Source organism: Triticum urartu, chromosome 4A (genome assembly GCF_056163025.1).
Source record: "Triticum urartu cultivar PI428250 chromosome 4A, HENAU_Tu73, whole genome shotgun sequence".
In the NCBI taxonomy this organism is placed as follows: Eukaryota; Viridiplantae; Streptophyta; class Magnoliopsida; order Poales; family Poaceae; genus Triticum; species Triticum urartu.
Genome location: NC_141876.1, coordinates 377,871,043 through 377,895,359, shown reverse-complemented (window position 1 = coordinate 377,895,359; position 24,317 = coordinate 377,871,043). Strand labels below are relative to the sequence as shown.

At 47.3% G+C, this 24,317-nt stretch overlaps 1 protein-coding gene across 1 annotated transcript; it reads right to left on the bottom strand.

Moving 5' to 3' along the window:
* Window positions 1-23,610, bottom strand: SAC3C (SAC3/GANP/Nin1/mts3/eIF-3 p25 family). Its single transcript, XM_048714821.2, has 8 exons — window positions 23,306-23,610; window positions 23,017-23,117; window positions 4,614-4,835; window positions 3,828-4,049; window positions 3,635-3,720; window positions 3,309-3,405; window positions 433-525; window positions 1-324 (listed from the first exon to the last, which is right to left on the bottom strand). Exons 1-8 carry the CDS (start codon window positions 23,499-23,501, stop codon window positions 169-171), a joined length of 1,173 nt encoding a protein of 390 aa, XP_048570778.1. The 5' UTR covers window positions 23,502-23,610; the 3' UTR covers window positions 1-168.
* Between the last annotated feature and the right edge of the window lie 707 nt (window positions 23,611-24,317).

The following is a 24,317-nucleotide window of genomic DNA, read 5'->3' as shown; positions in this document are numbered from 1 at the left end:
AAAACTTTTACACGCAGCAGAGCAATTATTAGCCTCTATTTCTCTTGTATTAATTGCCTTCGTGTTCTTGTTACAAACTTTTACACGCAGCAGAATTACAGCAGAACAAGTGCCACATGCACTGTATATCCGATGTGCACTCTACTAAACATACATAACAATGCTCTATCATCTTTCGATCTCCCTCGAGATGTAAATGCCAGTACTTTTAGATAATGGCGTAGGTAGGCTGAAGGTTGTTTGTTTGGGAGCAAACGCTTTAGTATCCCCGCTTCTGCTAATTTCAAGCCCACATATTCTACAGAGATCTTCCAGCTCCAACTCCTAAAGGAAGGCAATAAGCTTCAATGGTCAGTTCATGGTAGGAGTACACCTTTAGTGTTTTGCTAAATGTTCAGCTGCAGTAAGAAATTGGATATTCCAGCTTAATACCTCGATCATCAGGATATCTGACAGATGTGTCAAAGGATAGTGCTGAAGTTTGTAGCCGCTATGATTGAGGTGTATTAATGCTCTAGCACGGACCTTCAGCAGCAAAGCAGGATAAATACAAGTTGATATGTCATAACCAGGCATGTACCAATATGTCGGCTTGTGAACAAGGCAATATGCAGCACCCATTTCCGTTTTATACACAAGGAATATCGTACATAAAGTATTATAAACAAATCGATAAACAAGGCAACATGGAGGTGGAGCAAACATGTACATTTGCTTTTCCTTAATTAGAAACATCTAATTGCAGAAACACACATCATGCTATAACATCAGCACATACAAACAATCATGCAAAAGTATGACCAAGTAAACCCGCACCACTTTTTTACAGGTCGAGAATTTTAACATGGTGCACATTGATAAATCATCACTTATCAATCATGAGCTCTCAGATGAGATCTATGAGATCAATGTTTTTGAAAAAAAAAATACATGTCCAAACATTCTCAAATTTTTTGTAGACACACATCAATATTTGATGTACAACCTTAAAAAGTTTCAGTTTCTAATTTAACTTACATTAATAGAAACAAAAAGGACAAAATCAAATGTGAATAGTGTCAAAGTACTATTCACCCAAAGCTGCTATTATTCACATACGAATTTGTCTTTTTTGAATCCTAAATGTACATTTGAGTTTTGAGCTGATTTTTTTCAGAGCTGTAAACATACCCCACATGAATGTTGTCAAATAATTTCAGATTTTTTTTGAAATGTCTAAATATGAGTTTTTCATACAAGTCTCCCCCAGGAAAGTTTGGAGAGAACCCCCGCATTATCTCCCAGGGCGGCTCTGGTGGGAACCTACTCGTGCGGAGCACCCTACGGTCATCCCCATGGACAGTACACCAACTCTCCAAGCACCAAGTGGACCGATGACAAGAGCACGTGCAAGAGCTATCGAGACCGAGGTGAGTTCTCTCCTTAGTGATTTCCACTTCGATGCACTTGGGACGTGGCTACTACCTCAAGCGGAAACACTTTGCATGCTCAGGTACCAAGGAAACAACCATGGAGAAGCTAAGGACCAAGGCCAAGTATTGACGCAAGCGGAACGCCAAGAAGAACAACAAGTTGGGCAAATCCTGCACATGCCCGGATGTCCAGACTCTTTCCCGGACGATCCGGACTCCTGTCCGGATGATCCGGCTACATGACCCGGAGGCACCCGAAGGCCGAGCCTGAAGCCGGATCATCCAGGAACCTGCCTGGATCATCTGGAAGATGCCCGGACGTCCGGCCTCCTGTCTGCGGCTACGACCCTGCCGGACAATCTGGGTACCTACTTGGATCGTCCGGGCTTGCCTGCGTGCAATTCGGCCCAAGTGCCCATGTATCCCTTTCTTACCCCCCCCCCTCCCATCTAGTCCTAGACTATAAATACTCTAGTAGGGTTAGCAAAGCATATTATTAGATCTTGAGAGAGCTTTGCTCATCTATTACTCCTCTTGGAGATCAAGACCTAGGAGAAGACACCCAAGTGGATATCAAGGCCTCCTCCCCTAGGGATTGGAGAAGACTACCTCTCAAGGCCTCAATTCCTCTAGGGATTAGGAACAACTACCTTTTGCTATTTCCTCTAGTTGACTTTGGATCCATGAACTTTGCATGCTCAGGTACCAAGGAAACAACCATGGAGAAGCTAAGGACCAAGGCCAAGTATTGACGCAAGCGGAACGCCAAGAAGAACAACAAGTTGGGCAAATCCTGCACATGCCCGGATGTCCAGACTCTTTCCCGGACGATCCGGACTCCTGTCCGGATGATCCGGCTACACGACCCGGAGGCACCTGAAGGCCGAGCCCGAAGCCGGATCATCCGGGAACCTGCCTGGATCATCTGGAAGATGCCCGGACGTCCGGCCTCCTGTCTGCGGCTACAACCCTGCCGGACAATCTGGGTACCTACTTGGATCGTCCGGGCTTGCCTGCGTGCAATTCGGCCCAAGTGCCCATGTATCCCTTTCTTACCCCCCCCCCCCCCTCCCATCTAGTCCTAGACTATAAATACTCTAGTAGGGTTAGCAAAGCATATTATTAGATCTTGAGAGAGCTTTGCTCATCTATTACTCCTCTTGGAGATCAAGACCTAGGAGAAGACACCCAAGTGGATATCAAGGCCTCCTCCCCTAGGGATTGGAGAAGACTACCTCTCAAGGCCTCAATTCCTCTAGGGATTGGGAACAACTACCTTTTGCTATTTCCTCTAGTTGACTTTGGATCCATGAACTTTGGATCGCCAACTGGTGTCACTCTCGACCGTCGATCTTGCATCGGGCGTCTCCCTGAAGCTTCCACGTCGCCGTTCAACGTCCGGCACGCTTTATCACCTGCTCTTGGTTGTAATGGCTATAAATCCTCATCTTCCCCTCCATTCAGATTATGCTTATGTAAATTGGGTTGTAAACTCTAGCCGCCAGAGGTGTGCTACAGTGACACCCCCCCCCCTGTGTTTCTGGTTCACTTGAACCTATGTAATAGGCTGCAAAGCCTTTTCTTTTAAACATGGTGCACATTCACGAAAATTTTGAGAATTTTACAAAATGCACAAGTACCTACAACTTAAAACTCAAACACTCAGCCTTGCATGTTGATATGCCTTTCCCAATGACACAACGACAAACTTAATGTATTTTTTTTCCTTGCTGAAAGGATGAAAACAGAAATGTAAATATGCATCAAAAGCCACAGCAATGCATATCTTAGTAATAAGTAAACATGCTTCTAAAAGTTAGAAATGAATGCTGCATCAATAAAACGGGTCCGGAAGTCAATGCAGATGGGAAAGAATAAGGATTCATCTGTACTTACCTCATTGAGGAAAGGTTCTACCAAACACAACTGAAGCTCGGTTGCTTCAGCTGCTATCATGCAAAAGAAACGCTTGAAATTCCCAAGGTGGTAGCATCTACAGAAAGGAACAAAAGAGACGTGCATCATTTCAGTTATTTACAAAAAGGACATGAAAGAAGTTAGTTGTGAATGTGAAATTGACACTTGTTAGATGTCCACAATCATATAATGGAGATTGAAAAGGAAAAGAAAGCCATGAAGATCCTGAACCGAGTTACACGAACAGATATGGGAGCATGCACCAAAAAGGTCATACACAATGAGACATAACATGTGTAAGTTACCTCAATATAGTTCTAGCAAATATCATTTCCTTTGATCGTACTATTGAAGCTGGTAATTGGCTGTACCAAAAAGAGAGTGAGTTTGCCTGGAGATAAATAGAAAATTAGGCTAGGGTAACGGAAAGCATAACGATCATGCATAGGCGAATAATGCAAATCAGATATCTAGCTGGCATAAGAATGAAAAACATACCATATTGGGTATCTTGCAACCCAAATGTAGAAGCACAAAGAAGGAATAATACCCGGCCTCTTTATTGCTTTGGGAATTGATTTTATGAATTGTATGATACATATCAAACAGAGAAAGAAGGCATTTCATCATTTGTTCCGTGTTCAGGTAACACAAGGAAGATGCATCAGAATTCTGGCAAGACCTCGCAAGTCTTTGATGGGACAGAATATGAAACTTTATCTGCAGAAGTGGGCAAGCATTAGATAAATGCTGTGAGCAAGAATACTATCGTCTACAATTCACACAACTATATTCCTCCAGCTAGAAACAGAACTGATGCCCGGAAACATAGCTATGGAAGATAGTAGCATCTAAAGTACAAAAAGACACTTAATTGCTAAGACAAATGAAGAAAATGCATGAGAACTAATCTAAGCATAGTTGGAGAAGGAACATATATTTTTTTAAACAACTCTGGAAAATAAAGAGAATCTAAACAATCATTTGGCTGGATAATGTACTCTATCTGATTCCTTTGCATATGAAAGTCTAGGTAAACAAGGCTGCCATTTTAGACGGAAGAAAAGATGGTTGCTCTGTAAGCACTGAACATCTAATTTAAGAAAGATCACACAAAGCAAAAACTAGTTCCACCTTACCACACCAAAATTAGCTTCTAGGAATAATAATCTAAACTAATCAAAATCTTGTGTTACATAATTGAACATTTGAGCCGAAGTACCATGAAAACTGGTAAAAGTAACAAGATAAAGATGTGAGGAAGGAATCGGGATTGGACTGTACCACGTCCTCATATATGCGAATAGCTTGATCATTCACCAAATTCTGTATACTAAGATCTTGTCTCACAGACCTTGTTCTATCAAATATGAAATCATGAACAATCTCAAATGGGTACTCTGAAGAATTTAGTAAATGCAAAAGATAATCCATCGTTTCTCGTAAGACTGGAAGAGGGCGTATATCTGATGCCTGTGTGCCGGTAGAGGAGATAGTTCTGCAAAACTAGCAGGAAACCAAGGGTTAGAAGGGGATTAAAAATCACAGACTCCTGCTAGTTTTTTTTATTAATAACCTCTTTACATATAATCAACAAAGTCATCCAGACAAACAGAAAAAAGCATAGATAAGGTTTGTAAGAATGTATTTGGTGGCTAGATTGGCTCCATGTTGCTTTTCTACAGTAGATAGTTTACAATGTTCACATAGTAGACAGTTCATGATTTTCTAGCCAGTGTCAACAATGTGTCACTTAACTTTGTATGCGTTACGCTCTGTTTAAGAATTCGTCGGGTTAACCAGTTAACTTGCCGATTAATCCCTACTCGTAGGGTCACCGAGTAGCCGATAAACTGATTAATCATCCAACTAATTGATTAACTTGCCGATTAGCCTATTAATCCCCTACTCGCTAGCCAACCGAGCAGCTACCAGTTAACGATTTCCTCAACAACAGCATGGAGAGAAAATGTGTAAAAAGAAAACAGACTGGAGAGAGGGCATCCTTCTACAGCACCCTGGGCCTTCCTGTGTTGCTCCCTAGCCGGCCCAGCCCCAGATAGCACCTGCCCACTTACCTGTTCATCTCAGCCCGCAGCAGCCCACCAGCGCCGATCCCATGTTCTTCTTCTTCCCTTCGTACGGCAGAGCATCCAGCAGGGACACGTCGGCACCTCCTCTGATTTGACGGCCGGAGGCGTCCCTAGGCTGCTATAAGACCACCCCGGTGCCCTAGACCTCCTCCTCCCTCCATTCCACCCTTCTCTTCCTCCTGCCGCCGCCAAGGTAAGCCACACCAAATCCTCTACCGCCGCCGCCCGCGCCATGGCCGAGGAGAGCTTCAACGCCGGCCCTTTCTTCCTCCACACGCTCCGCGACACCTCCACGACCTCGTTTGACTACCTCCCTGTCATCCTCTTCTTCCCCGTCGGACGCCGCACCTTCTCCATCGTTTCCGGTCGCCTCCGACCACCTCTCGTCAGTCCAGGCGCACAGCGTGCCTGTGGTGAGCATGCTCTTCCCATGCACCGCTTTTCCCCCTCGTTTTCTCCCTATCTCGTGTGAATCGACCGGAGCCCGAGGCACTTCCGCCATGGCATGGTCTCCGGCGAAGTTCCGGTGACCCTTTGCTCGGGATTGTTGGGACGGTTAGGCCCGCAGGATCCGGTAGATGCATTCCTTACACGGACATCTGTCAAGTGTTTTGTTCCACTCATGCTGCCTTAGTTTCCGTCATACCGGTGTTATGTTTCTTGATTTGCGTTCCTTACACGGACAAGGTTTATGGGCCCCCCTTGACAGTTCGATGTGAATAAAACTCTTCCAACAAGGCCCAACTTTGGTTTTACCATTTGCCTAATAACAACTAAAATTTGCATAGGGAGTAATTAACCCGAGGATTGTTAATCAACAAACCGGGCCAGGTCCAAAACGGGCGGCCTACCAGGCCACCACGGGGAAACTCGAGGTCTGGTTTTACTCGTAGCTTGTCCCATCCGATCGTGGCCTGAGACGAGATACACACAGCTCCTATCGGGGTGTCGGCACGTCAGGAAGTCTTGCTGGTTTTGTTTTACCATTGTCGAAATGTCTTGTGCACCGGGATTCCGAGCTTGATCGGGTTGTCCCGAGATGGAGATTTTCCTTCGCGGATCGTGAGAGTTTATAATGGACTAAGTTGGGACACCCCTGCAGGGTTTAATCTTTTCGAGAGCCGCGCCCGCGGTTATGGGCGACTTGGAAATTTATGATATCCGGTTGTAGAGAACTTGACACTAAATCAAATAAAATACACCAATCGTGTGTGTAACCGTGATCGTCTCTTTTCGATGAAGTTCGGGAAGAGAACACGGTGGGGTTATGATTGAAACGTAGGTAGTTCAGGATCACTTCTTGATCATGTTAATTTGCGACCGATATGCGTAGTCACTCATCTTATTCTTGCACTCGTAAGCTAACTACTCATACATGCTTAGTGCTTGCTGCAACCTCACCACTTAACCTTGCCATACCCATAAGCTTTGGTAGTCTTGATATCATGGAATGAGATTGTTGAGTCCTCGTGGCTCACAGATTACTACAAATACAGCTGCAGGTACCTATGAGACAGACATAGGTGATGCCACAGAGCTCCAGTGGGAGTTTGACGAGGATCGTGGGCGTATGTACGTCTCGTTTTCGGACGATAAGTAGTCGCTCTTAGTCGGATAGATCTCGGGGTCTGTAGCAGGGTCGGTTATGTCATTTTATCGTTTGTTTTCGACTGTAGTCGGACCCTGTCTTCATTTGGATGATGTATGAATGATTGCACTATATGTTGTAGACATGTGGCGAGTGTAAGCCTCTACCTAGTATTCTCATCTATTTAGTAAATGATATGTGCGAAGATATAACCATTCTTGTGACGGGCTCAATATGCGCTTATGCCCCTAAGTCGTGCCTCAACATGTGTGGGATATAGTCGCATATTGGGTGTTACATTAGGACACAGTCCCAACTAATGAAACCATCTATTTTACTCCCTTGAGGTGATTGGAAGGTGGTTTTGTTGTGACGTACCATTCCGGTCAGCAAAGAACTAAAAAAATGTTAGTCCCACATGCCATATTGGAATCATCTTCCCTCTATCTCTCCGGAAAGCAGGTCATTCTACCCATTACCTCTGTCCCTTAACAACAAGTCAACAACAACAACAAAGTTTTTAGAGCATCTCTAGCAGACCCCTAAAAACGCGCCAACCCGCAAAATAACCGCTCGTTTACAGTTTCGGGCGAAAAAGTGGCCCGAGCAGACACCGTATCGGCCCGCGACCTATAAAAAAAATTGCAGGGAGCGGAAAATCTTCGCCCTGAACCTTTAGATTCACAGGGGGAGGCCGATCCGAGCTCGACCCCTATCGGTTGTGAGATTTGGTGGGAGGGACATTTCCACGCGGTTGGTCCCGCTTCCTCTTCCCTCCGCCGCCAACCACCTCCCTCCGCCCGCTCAGAAGCACCTTCACCGGCTTCCCTCCGCCGCTATGGAAGCCTCCCAGCCGTCGGCCGTCACCATGGATGTCATCCACGCGCCACCCCCTACGATAGATCTCGTCGTCGGCCATGCCGCGCCCGTCGCCGTTCAAAGGTCCACCGCGCCACCCCGCAAGCGGCAGGGCAACGTCATCGTCCAGGGCGGCGCTCCCACAGCACCCGCCGGGAAGGCACGCGCACCCGCCGCCTCCGATGCGAATTTGGTCGGGCACCCACCGACGAAGAAAGGGAAGGTTTTCGATGCGAAACGCAAGAAGCTCGCCAGAAGACCTACCCCGCCAACACCTCCCCCGATTGCCCCGGCAAGAACTACCCCCAGGATGCCCGCCGACGGCGCTGCTGCCGCCACCCCCGAGGTGTTCAACGGAATGGGCGCGAGGTCTGATGCTTCGATTTCTTGCACTTCTTTCACTTTTCTCCATTGCGCGTGTTCGTGACTTGTTGAGCGAAATTGTAGCGCTGGTTTGCATGATGCGACTGCCGATTTCGTGCAAATGTTGGACGACAACACTGTCGACATCGATCAAGCCCCGATCGCTGATTATGGTTACAATGAGATGGATGGTGGCGTGCACGGTCATGATGAGGAAGAAGATGATGTGGAGGAGGTTGATGAGGGGGTGTTCGACGAAGTGCAAGCAAAATCACGCGCAAGATGAAGAACTACACGCCATTGGAAGATAAAATCTTGATCAAGGCTTGGGAATCGGTGTCTCTTGATGCGTGCACCGACACCGACCAAACCGCCAAGTGGTATTGGCAAATGATAGAGGATCAGTACCTCCGCATGATGGCAAAGTATCCCAACAGGACGCCACGCACCTTTCGGTCTCTCCAAGGTCGTTGGGACGTGATCAAGCTGATTTGTAGCCGTTGGGCTGCTTGCTTGACGCAAGTCCGCAATGAACCTCCAAGTGGTGCCATTGAATCCGATTATGTGAGTTTGTTTTCATGTCGCAAGTTGTGCAAATCTTTTGTAGTCATCGGAGTGGTTGCATAATTTGACATTGTTTTCATTTTGTATAGGACAAAATTGCGCAAGAAAGGTACAAGGATGTGGAAGCTTCTGGTAAAAAGGCATTTCAACTAGAGCGTTGTTGGGAACATAGTTACCAGGAATCCGGGTCGCCCGGGTCGAGGAACGGGGTCGAGGGTCGCGGGTCAACACCCCTCCGGAACATGGTTTGACAAGGGGTATACATCTTCGGAACGCTAATCAGGGACGTGATACGTCTCCAATGTATCTATAATTTTTTATTGTTCCATGCTGTTATATTATCAATCTTGGATGTTTTATAATCATTTTATAGTCATTTTATATCATTTTTTGGTACTAACATATTGACATAGTGCCAAGTGCAAGTTCCTGTTTTTTCCGTGTTTTTTACATCGCAGAAAATCAATATCAGACGGAGTCCAAATGCCACGAAACTTTACGGAGAATTTTTATGGGCCAAAAGGAACACAACGGGCCCTGGCTGCGCCTAGGGGGTGCCCCGAGGGGGGCACAACCCACCAGGACGCGCCAGGAGGCCCAGGCGCGCCCTGGTGGGTTGTGCCCATCTCGGGTGCCCCCGGACCGCCTCTTTGCTCTATAAAACCCCCCAAAATCCCATAACCCTGGGGGAGTCAACAAAATATTCATCAAGCCACCGCAGAGTCCAGAACCACCAGATCCAATCTAGACACCATCTCGGATGGGGTTCACCACCTCCATTGGTGCCTCTCCGATGATGCGTGAGTAGTTCTTTGTAGACCTTCGGGTCCGTAGTTAGTAGCTAGATGGCTTCATCTCTCTCTTGATTCTCAATACAATGGTCTCTTGGAGATCCATATGATGTAACTCTTTTGCGGTGTGTTTGTTGGGATCGATGAATTTTGAGTTTATGATCAGACCTATCTTTTTATATCCATGAAAGTTATTTGAGTTTCTTTGATCTCTTATATGCATGATTGCTTATAGCCTCGTATTTCTTCTCCGATATTTGGGTTTTGTTTGGCCAACTTGATCTATTTATCTTGCAATGGGAAGAGGTGCTTTATAGTGGGTTCGATCTTACAGTGCTTGATCCCAGTGACAGAAAGGGAAACGACACGTATGTATCGTTTTGCTACTAAGGATAAAATGATGGGGTCTATCTCTACATAGATAGATCTTGTCTACATCATGTCCTCATTCTTATTGCATTACTCCGTTTCTCCATGAACTTAATACACTATATGCATGCTGGATAGTGGTCGATGTGTGGAGTAATAGTAGTAGATGCAGGCAGGAGTCGGTCTACTAATCTTGGACGTGATGCCTATATAATGATCATTGCCTAGATATCGTCATAATTATTTGAGGTTCTATCAATTGCCCAACGGTAATTTGTTTACCCACCGTTTGCTATTTTTCTTGAGAGAAGCCACTAATGAAACCTACGGCCCCCGGGTCTTCTTTCTCATATATTTGCCTTTGCGATCTACTTTTTATTTGCTTTTATTTTCAGATCTACTAAACCAAAAACCCAAAAATACTTTGCTGCAATTTTCCCTAATTTATTTTATTTGGCGTTCGATCTATCAATCTACTACAAATTTATCTCACGTCCGTTTGCCTATCTTGAGGCGTCGTACCACGAAAAGGATTGACAACCCCTTTAACACGTCGAGTTGCGAGGATTTATTATCTCTGTGCAGGGGCTGTTTACGTTGTGTTGCTTGGTTCTCCTACTGGTTCGATAACCTTGGTTTCGTATCTGAGGGAAATACCTACCACCGTTGTGCTGCATCATCCCTTCTTCTTTGGGGAAATACCGACGTAGCTTCAAGCGACATCAGGACACGGATCGCAATCCAAAGGGATTCAGGTCGATGACCTCGGTACGATACATGGGTCATGGACTCGTGGTAGACAATCCCGATGAAGTTGGAGGGAAAGAATCCCCTTTACGATCTGATATGGTTCCTTGTATTGCGGAGGGAAAAATTCCGCAACAAAAAGATTACTAAATGAGCCAAGTCAGCCCTTATGGCGTGATTTTTCTCATCTGCCATTATTACTTTCCACGAAGAGTTTGTCAACCAATTATCCCCAAATCCCGGTCCGGCAAGGATCAAGATCCGAGCCTCCCACCGTCGCCTCCACGTTCTCTTGTTTGCCCTTCCCACCATTCTTCTGCCTCAAACTTTCCTAGTCGACGTCGGAATCCAAGCGGCTTGCAGCTTGCGTAAGTGCGAGACAGGAGATGCGCATACGGCGGCGGATAGCTCGAATGCCGGCAAGCGAGCAGGAGATCGCGGAAGGTCGGACTCCGGCAGGCCGGCTACTGGCGGAGTTCAGTATTTTGCAGTGCCTAGTGAGATTGCCTGGTAAGCATCAGTTCCCCATGAATTCGTATGTGTTTCTAGCAATCTTGCATTCTGCTTCTTGGAGTCTTGCACCTCAGTCTGGGTCAGCGTCCACCGATCGGGGTCGTGATCCGGCAATCGATCCAGCTCGACCCGGCGTCGTCCCCGACCCTCGATCGGGGTCGATCGACCCCGGGACATGGACGCGCCACCGACCCGCGAACCAGGCTACTATGGTTGGGAACTTCTTAAAGATAGCGAGAAGTGGAGGTGATTGACAAAGAATCCCCACCGAAGAGAGGTGCACTCACCAAGATGGATGATGATGATGAAGATGACGATGGCCCAAAAACAAGAACAAGCCCGATGGAAACAAGAAGGCCAAGGACAAGATCAAGAAGGAAGCGGAGGCATCAAGCTTGCGGGACAAGCTAGATCACATGATCAAGTTCAATGAGGTATTGATGATCAAGATATTGGAGGCAAGAAAGGAGTTGGCCGAGAAGAAGGCTCAAGAGAAGCAAGAGAAGTGGCAACTACTCAAGGAGGAGACCGTGCGCAAGGCCCGCCAATGAGAGAAGAGCCATGGCCAAGCTCCCTCAGGCCTCGTTTGTTTCGTGTGGGTCGGAGGGGTTTTCAAGGGATTAACCCCGCGAGTCCAAAATCCCCACAAAACCTCGTCGGCCTGTTTGGTCCGCGACGTTACATGGGCCCAACCCTCTCGCTTCCTGTTTGATCCACGTCTTCCCACGCACTTCAGAACCCTCGAGGGGGGGAGGGGGGGCTCGAGGATTTGGAGACGCCGCCGCTCGACTCGTGAAGACGCCGCCGCCGCCCGACTCCTCTCCAAGACTCCACCGCCATGCGCCTCCCCAAGATGCCGCCCGACGCCTCGACGCCGGTGTACCTCCACGGCGTACTAGACTTCTCCCCGGTGGTAAGTCCTCACCTCCCCTCCTTTCCCCTCGTCGTCTAGGGTTTTCCATCGAACATGGCTGTTGCCTCTTCCTCCCCGGCCACACGGTCTCCGAGGTGCTTGATCCCCGCCTCGTCCAAACCGGTCGTCACCAAGTCGTGGGCGACGATGTAGGGCTCGATGCCGGAGTTGCCGGACTTGTAGTAGAGGTGGAGCAGCATGGAGCAGCGTCCACATCCCTCTGCCTCTGCTGCTGCTGCACAATTCCCTTGCATCTCCATCTGCTCCCCTGTTAATTGATCGCGCCCCTGTGAGTATACTGCTCTGTTCCTCATACTGTTAATTGGTCGTGTCCCTATGTATATATCTGGTGACTGTCTGTCTAATTGTCTTCAATTCATGGATTATCATTACCTGAATTTGTCAATCACGTGTGAATGAAATTAATGGAGAAAGGATTCATTCTTCTTCAGACCCTTTTTCTTTCTTTCTGATTGAGTGAATGGATACTGGTGTGGATGTGTCTTTCTGAATGCATGTGCACTTTTAATTAATTTCCTTCTGAATAGAGACTACGGTGATCTAAATGGCTGATCGGCTTCCGTTTGTGAAACGGAATTCGGATCTTGCAACGGAGAAAGTACTTGACTTAAACATTCACTTGTAGTAATTGCACACTTCTTTCTTTGTATCTAGAGGTAAGTTTTCTTGGACTAAACAATAGTAAGCAAATTACTTGTTTCTTTTCTTCAATTTCTTGTCATATAGACATTTACTGTTTTTGTTACTTGTCATGTGGTAGTCAAGTTGTTGGTCTGATTCTTGTATTTCTTAATGTCTTTGATAGAGGTAGTTTTAATACTCTTGCTTTTTATTCTGATGGATTCTTTGGACCTATCTAGGGATATGAACCAATTGCAGTTTGTAAGCTCAAGTCTGTTCTTGATGGATGCTATTGTTCCATCAAGTCTGGATGTAATAGTGAGGTCTTTTTGATAATACATAATACATGTAACTTTTTTCATTATCACTTGCTTGCAGAGCACCCCGTCAATTTTCTAGAAGAATATTAAGTTTAAATTCCATATCTGTTTGACATGATTAATTAATCTGGTTGTTTCGTGTCTAAGCATATTTGCTTGCAAGATTTCTGCACTTATTTTTTTCCACGTACGTACTAGTATATCTTGTTGTTCATAGATAGATTACTGTATGATTTGTATATATCACTGTCTGTAGGTGACATGGAGAGATTAATTGTCTGAACTATTGTAGATGTCCTTATCATGTTGCTTAGTGGCGCCACACGTGTCCAGGTCCTCGCTATCCTCGCCAATGTTTCGTATATGAAGGGATAATCCTGCTCATTTTTGGGTATGGGAATGCTCTTGCTTTGAACGATGACTTCTAGTCGTTGCATCTGTGTGTATTTGTATGTTGTAATTCGCTGAGCGAACTGTTATGAGCAGAGTACTAGAACATCGGTTGGCCTATTTAGCTTTCTTGTACTAGTCATCTGTCTGACTTGTTGGCCTATTTAAAAAACTCATCTCCTTTTGTTTTAGTAGGCTCTTTGGCAACTAGAGAAGCAATCTGGACAAACTTTTGGCCATTCAAAAACTCGATGATCATGACATCGTAAGAGCAATTCATCTGTATGACAACATCATTCTCATCCTTGCTTGGTCTGTAAATATGTAATTGATTGTGAGCTATTGCAAAAGTACCCTGTATAGCGTTGTGTTTGGTGTTGTGAAAGATCATGTTGCTATGAAGATATTATTGGTTTCAAGTCATGCTGCTATGAGAGATTATGTTCTTGATGTGAAGAACTGCTGTCACATTTTTATTAGGTGTCATTCACAATTTTATAGCAAGTTTGTCTAGCTATGATGCTAATTAACCTGTAAAGATTGGATTTTTAACTGTTTTACACCATTTTAACTCAATAGGGCGATCTCTGCCTACCTGTTTTATATGAAGGGGATTGTGGCTGGAGAGGGATTTGACGTTTCAAGGGGATCTGAGGGGAATGAGTAGAAGAGGGGGATTCACCAAATCCCCTGAAATCCCCTCCTCCCCAAACCTCTCAAATCCACTCCTACCAAACAAAGCCTCAAGAGGAGAACAAGATCATGATCATGAATCGAAATGAGATGAATGAGGTCACCAAAGAATGGCATGATGGCAAGGTTGGAGATCTTGGAGATGAGGAGGCTAGCCGCAAGAGGCCATGCGGTGGCAAGGTTCGGCGGTGGTTCGGCAAGTGGTGGTGGCAATGGTGCGGTGAAGACTTCATCTTGTGATGATGATGACGATGGAGTGATGATGGGTGCGATATCTTTTGGGTTGTGGCGCGAAAACTATGTTCAAATGTCGCCAAAATTGTGTTTGAATTCTCGAAATTTCTGTTTTATTTGTCAAAATCGCCGTCAATTGCATTGTGTGGTTTTACGGTTTGAGGGCCGAAATCGGCAGCGTGCGGAACAGAGCCCGCAAACCAGAGCGGTAAAAGAGAATATCCAGCCCGCAAACCAGAGCGGGTTTGCGGAACAGAGCCCCGATATTCTCTTTTACCGCTTGGGTTTGCAGGATCTGTTCGGCCGCAGCCAATTTCGGCCATTAAAATGCGCTTTTCTCGGCCCTTAACCCGGTTATAAGGGTTGCGGTTTAAGGGGTCTCCTAGAGATGCTCTTAGTCCCAAACAAGTTGGGGTAGGCTAGAGCTGAAACCCATAAGATCTCGCAACCAACTCATGGTTCTGACACATGGATATCAAGCTTCCACGCACTCTTGTCTATGGCTAGTTCTTTGGTGATACTCCGGTCCTTCCCTCTTAACGGACTCCTCCCATGTCAAGTTTGATCTACCCCAACCTGTCTTGACATTATCTGCACGCTTTAGCTGTGTGCTATGCACTGACGCTTCTGGAGGCCTGCACTGAATATGCCCAAACCATCTCAGACGATGTTGGACAAGCTTCTCTTCAATCGACGCTACCCCAACACTGTCTCGTATATCATCATTCCGGACTCGGTCCTTCCTTGTGTGGCCACACATCCATCTCAACATGCGCATCTCCGCCACACCTAACTGTTGAACATGTCGCCTTTTAGTCGGACAATACTCAGCACCATACAACATTGCGGGTCGAACCGCCATCCTATAGAACTTGCCTTTTAACTTTTGTGGCACTTTCTTGTCATAGAGGATGCCAGAAGCTTGGCGCCACTTCATCCATCCGGCTTTGATTCAATGATTCACATCTTCATTGATATCCCCATCCTTCTGTAGCATTGACCCCAAATATCCAAAGGTGTCCTTCTGAGGCACCACCTGCCCATCAAGGCTAACCTCCTCCTCCCCCTCGTGCCTAGTAGTACTGAAACGCACCTCAAGTACTCAGTTTTAGTTCTACTAAGTCTAAAACCTTTGGATTCCAAGGTTTGTCTCCATTGCTCTAACTTCCTATTAACCCCATCCGACTATCATCGACTAGCACCACATCATCCGTAAAGAACATACACCATGGGATATCTCCTTGTATATCCCTTGTGACCTCATCCATCACCAGGTCGAAAAGATAAGGGCTCAAAGCTGACACCTGGTGCAGTCCTAACCGACGCCCGCAATTCCCATCTTCTTCGTTCGCAATGGTGACGCCCACCCAGCCTTGCGACGCCTTATCACTAGTGGAAAAACGGCTAGCCACAACTTCTGTTTGTGGCGCGCCATTTTTCATCAAAGCCAGCACTATTTTTTCCAAATAGTGCTGGTGTCTGCCAAATTGGTACGCCAACTATAAGTTGCTATTGCTGACGCTGGCAATACATCCTACGCCACTACTATGCGGGCCCAGTTGTCGTGACCAGTTGCAGCATATTGGTGTCGTGTGATTTATAAACACGCCATAAATACTTTACATTGTGTTGTCGTGTCTTCGCCCGAAACACCAGCACTAAGTTGTGCCTATATATATGTTGGCAGCCCCTTCTTTTCACATTCACTTCCATTCTCCACAAAATTCTACTCCCTCTTAGTCGGCTGCTTTGGTGACAATGGACCCAGCGGAGCTTGTCGAATCGGCACGAGCCACCCATTCGAGCCCACGTCGGCGTGGCTCGCAAGTTTGGGACTCCACCGCCTTGGCCGAGCTCTCATCGGGCCCCGTTAGCCACGACATGCGCTCGTCACGGCCAATGCGGCCAGCCCTGTCTGGCGAATCATGCCGCTGCGCGACGTCCCTTCGATGATCCGGCAGCTATGCCACCGGCGCCGAAGCTGCCAGGAATCGAGCGAGGGCACCTGTGCTGCTTTTTTGCGGTTGTGGACGCCCTGCTAATAAGCATATGTCGCACACACAAAGTAATCCAGAGCGAGAGTTCTACATCTGCGGTAACCGTGGAAAGGTACGTAATATATATGACAGAAAATACCTCGATATTCTGCTAATTTGCACAATTCGCGATCATTAATATGTGTGTGTGTGTGTGTATTGTGATCCATAGGCGTCAGGGACAAAATATTGCTACACATGGATATGAGTGAGTTGCTCGAGTACTCCATTGGTGAACTAAGACAAGCTGAAGACTGATGTGATGCGCGGCCAAATCCAAAAATTCAAGATGCTTCGATATGCCCTTTTAGCTAGTGTTATGCTTGGCCTCGTTCTCCCTGCTGGATCGGTGGCAGCTTTTTTTCTCATGGGAATCATTACACTGATGATGTTCTTAGTCTAAGATCAAGAGTGTGTACACTGTAGTACTAGAAGTTTATATATATGTGTGTGTGTGTGTGTGTGTGTGTGTTATTATTTTCATCCTTCAACTATTATGTATCTATGCTAGATTAATGAGATCGATTGATGCTGGAAAATAAAACAATAAATAATAAAGAATAGGAAAATAAAACAATAAAATAATAAACAATAGGAAAATAAAACAATAAAATAATTAGTAAAAATAACAATATAATAAACAATAGGAAAATAAAACAATAAAATAATAAACTAAACATCCATATACATATAAAAAACAATATGTGTAGAAGATAGTAATGGCGTTGGCCTCGTAGGCCAATGCCAGCAATTACCCCACAGCCGCAATTACCCCACCGCCCTCCGCAGGAGATATTGATTAAATTACACCCCCCCCCCAACACCCACACCGTCGATCTCCATTAAATCACCGCCGCCCCCATCGCCCTCGCCTCCCCTGCTTCCACCGCCTCCGCCTCCACCGCCGAAGTCCCCATTGCCGTCGCCTCCACCGCCGAAGTCCCCGTCGCCGTCGTCGTCGCCTCCGCATCCACTCCTCGCCGTCTACCGCCGCCGTTGGTGAGTTCTACTTAGTGTAGTGTAATAGTAGTGTAGAAAATTATCGAATTTTGTGTATACGAGTAGTGTAAAATTTTAGTGTAGTTGTAGACTATGATTTTAGATAGTGTAATTTATTAAATTTCTAGTAGTGTACTTGTGGTGAAATAATGTAGTGTAGTTGTAGACTATGATTTTAGATAGTGTAATTTTATTGTATTTCTAGTAGTGTACTTGTGGTGAAAGAATGTATAGTGTAGTTGTAGACTATTGTATTTCTCGTTAATATGCCCATTTTTTACTAACTTGTTTAGTTATATATATATGCATCGTCACAGATGGCACCGAAGTTTCGTGGTGTGCGACAAAAGGGAAATAAGAACTATGCCACCATTAGGAAGGACAATGTCGTCCACGAACTTGGCCGTTGGGACACCACGGAGTTAGTGGCGCGCGCTTATGATGCCATGGCAGGAGAGTTCTTTCAGGAAGGGGCGAATCTGAACTTCCCTGAGTGTCGTGAGTTCGCGATGTTCCTCGCGCCTAAGGACATGAGGATATGCACTAGGGTTGAGGAGAAGGAGAGCAAAGAGGCCGAGATGTAGTTCTTCGACCCATTGGTGAGCGAGCTTGCGAGAGATGACAAACTCGTGGAGGCCAACAAGATGATGTTACTTCAGTATGCAGCCAGGAAGAGCGCAGAGGAGGATGCCTTGGAGCGTGAGGAGGGTCAGCAGGGGTGTCGTCGTAGGTCGACTAGGCACGACCACGAGGCCGGTCCCTCTGGCCACTAGCTTAGCGCGCGCTACCTATTTCATATGAACTGTTTAACTTTATGCATGTTTTATGTTTGAACTACGCATGGTTTGTAGAACTGTTTTATTACAAGTACGTATGTGTTAATAACTAGTGGGCGGATAGCGCTGGTTTCGTACTAACTGCTTATTATGTTGCATTATATTTGTGTGCATCTTAATTATGTATGCTTATTTTTCTCAACTTCATGCATGAAAGCAGTAGATGGATGCCCCATGTGAGACCTGTGGTTCGGTGAGATGCCGAAGGGATAAGAAGTTCTTCATAGATCAGCCGAATGACTTCCTCACTAGGACGGTATGTTTTAGTTGAACATGTTTTGATTGAGTTTCATGCATGACAAGACAATTGTGTAACTAGCTAGTTACTTCTTTCTTTCAATTTTGCTCAGGTCATCCCTTGCGGGGCAAGGCATGACTTCTTAGAGAAGTTTAAAGTTCCAGTTGATGCCACCATCACATTCTAGTGCACCCTCATGAAGATGCTGACGGCCCAAAAATTCAATTGTCTTGTCACTAACGATGCAAACTGCACCTGCTTTGGTTGCCCTGGTTGGAAAGCCCTTGCAGATGCTTACAAGATGGAAGCTGGGGAGAGAGCCACGTTGACATCCCTCCGCACCCCCTCTGCTCACCGATCTTTTAATACCCGTTGATCCCTGCCGATAACATTCCCCCTAGCTGTGCAGAGGTGTTGCTCCTGTTCAGTGTGGAAGTGATGGAAACAACGACAGAGATAGATCTGCCATAAGTAAAATTAGCAATCAAACAAATGGGAACTAGCATGGCAGGTAATATTGAGATAATGAAGCAGCACAAAGGTTGTGGAGGAGCAACTCCACCTTGCTGCTATATGTTAGACCTTTGAACCTGAGCATTGATAGTTGTGGATGACACTAGGAGAGTTGGGACAATTTTCGTTGGTTTATTTCTTACACAATGCCATGCCAACCTGAGGGGTTGGGGTTACATACTTATAGGCTGCTAGCCAGCCAAGCATATGCTGAGATGCTACTAAGATGCCAGTCTAAGATGCTAGTCTAAGATGCCAGTCTAAGATGCTATCCTAACTGCCAGTCCTTGATGGTCAGGAACTCTATCCTAACTGCCACAAGGACCATGTGCTGCAGCCCCACAACGACCCTAGTACACAGACTTATCCAACATTCTCCCCCTAAGTCTTGTACGTCGTCTTGTGGGAGTGTTGAATCATCCCGATCCTGGAGCAAAGCTCGAGGAACTTGACCCTCCCAAGAGGCTTGGTGAGCAGGTCTGCGAGCCGATCCTTGGTGTTGATGTAGCTCGCCTCGATGCTCCCTTCTTCCACACAGCTGCAGATGAAGTGGTACCTCAGCCGGATGTGCTTGCTCCGTTCGTGGAACACGGGGTTCTTTGCCAGGGCCAGGGCGGACTTGCTGTCCACCAGGAGCTGCACCGTTCTGGTGTCTTGAACGAGAAGATCACCAAGCAGTCGAGCGAGCCAAAGCGCTTGAGTGCAGGCGGTGGAGGCCGCTATGTACTCAGCCTCACAGCTAGACAGGGCCACCACCTGCTGCTTGACTGATTGCCAGCTCACGAGACACTTGCCGAGGAAGAGGATCTCGCTCGTGCTCTTGCTGGTGTCGATGTCGCCGGCGTGGTCGCTGTCGCTGTACGCGACGAAGTGTGCTGCCCCCGGACACCTAGGGTAGTGGAGGCCGTGGTCGAGGGTCCCTGCTATGTAGCGGATGATCCTCTTCACTGCCTGCTGGTGTTCCGACGTCGGTCGCTCCATGAACCGACTGACATAGCCGACGGAGAATGCTAGGTCCGGCCGTGTGTGGGTGAGGTAGCGAAGGCTCCCCACAAGGCGTCGGTACTGCGTAGCATCCACTTCCTCCGTCGTGCTGTCGCGGCTCAATTTCAGCCTCTCCTCCATCGGAGTGAGAGCTGGATGGCAGCCGGTGAGCCCAGCTAGCTCAACGATGCGCTTGGCATAGGCGGACTGTCGAAGCGCGATCCCGGAGTGATCCTGGTGCACCTCAATCCCTAGATAGAAGGAGAGGAGCCCTAGATCACTCATCTGGAAGGTGGCCTTCATGTCTTCCTTGAATGTCGCCACCTCTGCATCTTTGGTGCCGGTGATCACCAAGTCGTCAACATAGACGCCCACCGGCAGGGCATTTCCTCCACTGCCCCGTCGGTAGACAGCGGCCTCATGCGGGCTTTACTCGAAGCCCATCTTCTTCAGCGTGGAGTCCAGCTTGGCGTCCACGCCCTAGGTGCCTGCCGTAGGCCATAGAGGGCCTTGCGCAGGCAGAGTACCTTGCCCTCCTGGCCGGGAATCGCAAAACGCGGTGGCTGATGCACGTAGACTTCCTCCTTCAAGTCACCGTTGAGGAATGCCGACTTGACATCCATGTGATGGACACGCCAGCCCTCCTGGGCAGCTAGCGCAAGGAGAAGTCGCACGGACTCCATCCGTGCCACTGGAGTGAAGGCGTCGTCGAAGTCGACTCCTTCCTGCTGCAAGAAGCCTCAGGCCACCAGGCGAGCCTTGTGCTTGATGATGGCGCCGGCTCCATCCCTCTTCAGCTTGAACACCCACTTAAGGGTGATTGCGTGGTGACCAGTCAGCGAGCTCCCAGGTGCGGTTTTGCTCGACCGCATCCATCTCCAACTGCATCGCGGCGCGCCATGCCGCATCTCTCTCGGCCTCTACAAAGCACCGTGGTTCGCCGTCCTCACACGCGAGTTGTAGCTGCGCCTCCAGGTCACGTGGCATCAGTCCCGGCACCGGCTGGTCGCCGAGTAGGTCATCCATCGTGCGATACCGCAGCTTTTCGCCTCCATACCACGCGTCGACCCGCTCCTCGTCGTGAGTGAGCGGGGAAGCAAACTTCATCGGGTTGTGCTCTGCGTGAGCTGGTGCTGATGAAGATGAACCCGGAGTGGTGACCGCCGGGGCTGGAGTATGCGGCGTCGCCAGTTGTGGTGCCGTCGGCGTAGCGGGCACCGGAGTCGATGTAGTTTTGGGGGCCGGGGTAGACGTGCCCGGCGGAGAGGAGCTGCTTGCTCCCCCGGCTTCCTTGAAGTGAGCGTACTCGACAATGAAGTCGTCATACGTCGGCGTCGCGCCGTCGTCCACCGCCTTGTCCCATTGCCACCCTCGCCCTTCGTTGAACACGACGTCTCGCGCCGTGCGCACACGCTGTGTCTTTGGGTCGAGGATGCGGTAGGCCTTTGAGCCCTCCGCGTAGCCGATGAAGACTCCCGGAGTGCTCCTGTCGTCGAGCTTGCCGATGTGCAGGAAAGACCGATCGCGAAGTTCCTTCCTAGCTTGGCCTCCACGGTCCCTCTTATCTTTACCGTTCGTTTGCCTCAGGATTTGTGCAGGAAAGCAGAATCACGAGCGCGCAGCTGTTCGCTGCACTTTCATTAGCTGATGCGGTCCAGTCTTGTCATGTCCGTGAACTGAAACGTTGCTGCAGCAGCAGGCTTTCTTGCTATGAGACAAACTCATACTAGTTGACCTGATGTCCAGCATCAAGCTCCCATGCAAGTTGCAACTATTATAATACTTTTGTACTAGAGTATCACATTCTATAGAAAAGAAAAACACATTTCTTCATTCTTTTGTACGAGAAGTTGGACTAGGTTATCATCTGAATATTTTGTTGCAAATTACAATGAGGAAAAAAGTTTCATGTTGACAATCAAATGTCTACCTCTACATCTCTCACCACATGCCCGAATAGAAATTATAAATTATATGCTTAATATATGATGTACTGAATTTATATGCTAAATAGAAATTATAAAATCCCCACAATTTATTGTGTCAAATATATGATGCAATACCAACTCTCTCTCTACATATCTCTCTCGGAGGGAGGAGGCAAGGGATATAAGGCAGCAGTAATTTTGAGACCATGATTTTTTTCTAGATGACGATGTGGCTTCTCATGTGGTTCACAGAGGATCCCGCTGAAACGTTCTTAGGATCAACTCCATTTATTACTGCGTGATGGAATCCACGGGTCCAAACAACACAAGAATGGACAAAAGCATGCCAGACTAGTCTGACGGACCCGTCATGTCGTGTACAGTACCCTGACTCGCGCCAGACCATTAAGCGCTGAGCGCCAGACACAGCTTCTAAACTTCCGTTCCTGGGCACACATCTCTATGCATCGAGGCCCATATTGAACGCCTAAGATAGTGGGTACCGCGTAGCTCGCGCTACAAAAAACCGCTCTCAAGACCGATCTGATAGGAAGAGGAGATATAATATACTTAACATTAACAAGCCTTGAAGTTTGGGGTTGTAACTTAAACTCGGCATTGAGTTCAGGATTGTAATGTGCACTTCCCTCAACAATACTCCCTCCATAAAGATCTAAACGCTCTTATATTTCTTTAGAGGGAGTACAAGTCTAACTGTGTTACAGGCGCAATCTCAGGACGATCGCAAATTCAGCCTGTGTGTATTCCGGCAGTGGTTGGACAAAAAGAATGCGGGTCAGGTGTGCGCAGCAATTGTACACAACTAACATAAAGAGTCCACTGTTCACCTGCAGCCTATCATTGCCAACGCTAATTTTCAGTTAAGCAAAACTTCATGCCAGGCTAACTACCACATGGAACAAAACTAATCTCACCATTTGCATCATAGAAACAATCCAAGCACATAAGGACCAAAAGGGACTACCCATAAAGCATCAGGCTGAACCAACAGCATGTATAAATCAGGAATAACCTCCACGCGTATATGGATAATTGGAGATCATGGACGGCTCACCTTCTTGACGGCGAGGGAATGGGACGTGCGCATGGGGTCGCTGCTCACACGCTCAAACACGGCCAGATCTCGGAGCCGCTCCCTCTGCGCTCTCTCTGTAGCTGCAACAGAAACATTAGCAACAATGAGTTTAAACGTCAACCAATTGATGAAGCTAGACCACTGATCGCGTAATTTCGTCGAACAGATGGTGCGCGTCAGCTCCGCGAGAACCCGGTGGGGAGCTTCGGTTCTCCGAACAGGTCAACGGCTCCGTGCAGGCTGAGAGAAATTGGACGAAGGGTGTTACCCGGGCACATGTCGGGACAGGTGCCCACGATCGGCTGGGCGTCGCTGGGGATGACCGCGGCGGCGGGGGCGGTGGAGGGAGGAGGTTGTGTGGAGGGGCGGCCGCGGTCTTCACACCGGCCCGGCCATCCTCGGCCTCGGGCGTTGCCGCGCGCGTAGCTCCGGCCCCGATTGCCCGCCCCGTCGCGCCGATCCATGCTCGGTTGAGAAGGAGCTTCGCCCCGTGCCGCGATCTCGGGGATAGCTCGGTAATTTGTCACCCATGGAAACGCGACGCTGGCTGAGGGCAGCGTGTTTGGTTCAGGGGAATTAGAGATGTCGAATGAGAATTAAGGAGTAAGGAGATTAAAAAATCACTGTTTGATTAGAGGGAATGGGAGTTTAAGTGGGAAGGGGACTGGGAGTTGGGGAAGCCAATTTCCATCGATTTTTTTCCAGGGAGTACCTTGTTAATTCGTGAGGAGAGTTTATCCCACGTCAATTTCCATCATATGCCAAACAAGAGAATGGGAGTAAAAATCTACTTCTCATGCCTAATCCCTTCATAAACACTCTTGTGCAAACTCCCATTCCCTTGCCCAAGTGTTTACCAAACAGGCTGTGGTTGATAAGACAATCTTATCTTAAGTCTTGCATGTAATTTAGAGATGACAAAAAAGTATGTCTATAATGGGTTATATCTTAGCCTTATCTTCAATAACTAGCAATTCCTTGAAACATGGTGAGACAAATTATGCTAAAAGATCATTTCTTGTCTTATTTTAAATAAGAGAAGACAAGTCTTTTCTTACGAGTTCTCTCTCCTTCACCTCATCATTTATCCTACGTGGCACTCCTAAGATAGCATTATTGTACATGCACTGAGTGTAGTGTGTGGTTGCGACGAAAACTCGCTGGCGCGGACGAGCTTTTTCTCGAGTACCATGAGTGTGTGTACTGCTCTCTATTTCTAATTTCTAATGTTTGAGTTGGTTCAATAGTATTCATGGTTTATTTTCGTTTCATCATTTTCA

Excerpts from the sequence above, each read along its gene's own strand:
- SAC3C (XM_048714821.2), bottom strand. The coding sequence starts at position 23,501 with ATGGATCGGCGCGACGGGGCGGGCAATCGGGGCCGGAGCTACGCGCGC. Across the intron at positions 526-3,308 it reads TAGAACCTTTCCTCAATGAG|GTCCGTGCTAGAGCATTAAT; the intron begins GTAAGTACAGAT and ends TTGCTGCTGAAG. Across the intron at positions 325-432 it reads CAGATATCCTGATGATCGAG|GAGTTGGAGCTGGAAGATCT; the intron begins GTATTAAGCTGG and ends GCCTTCCTTTAG.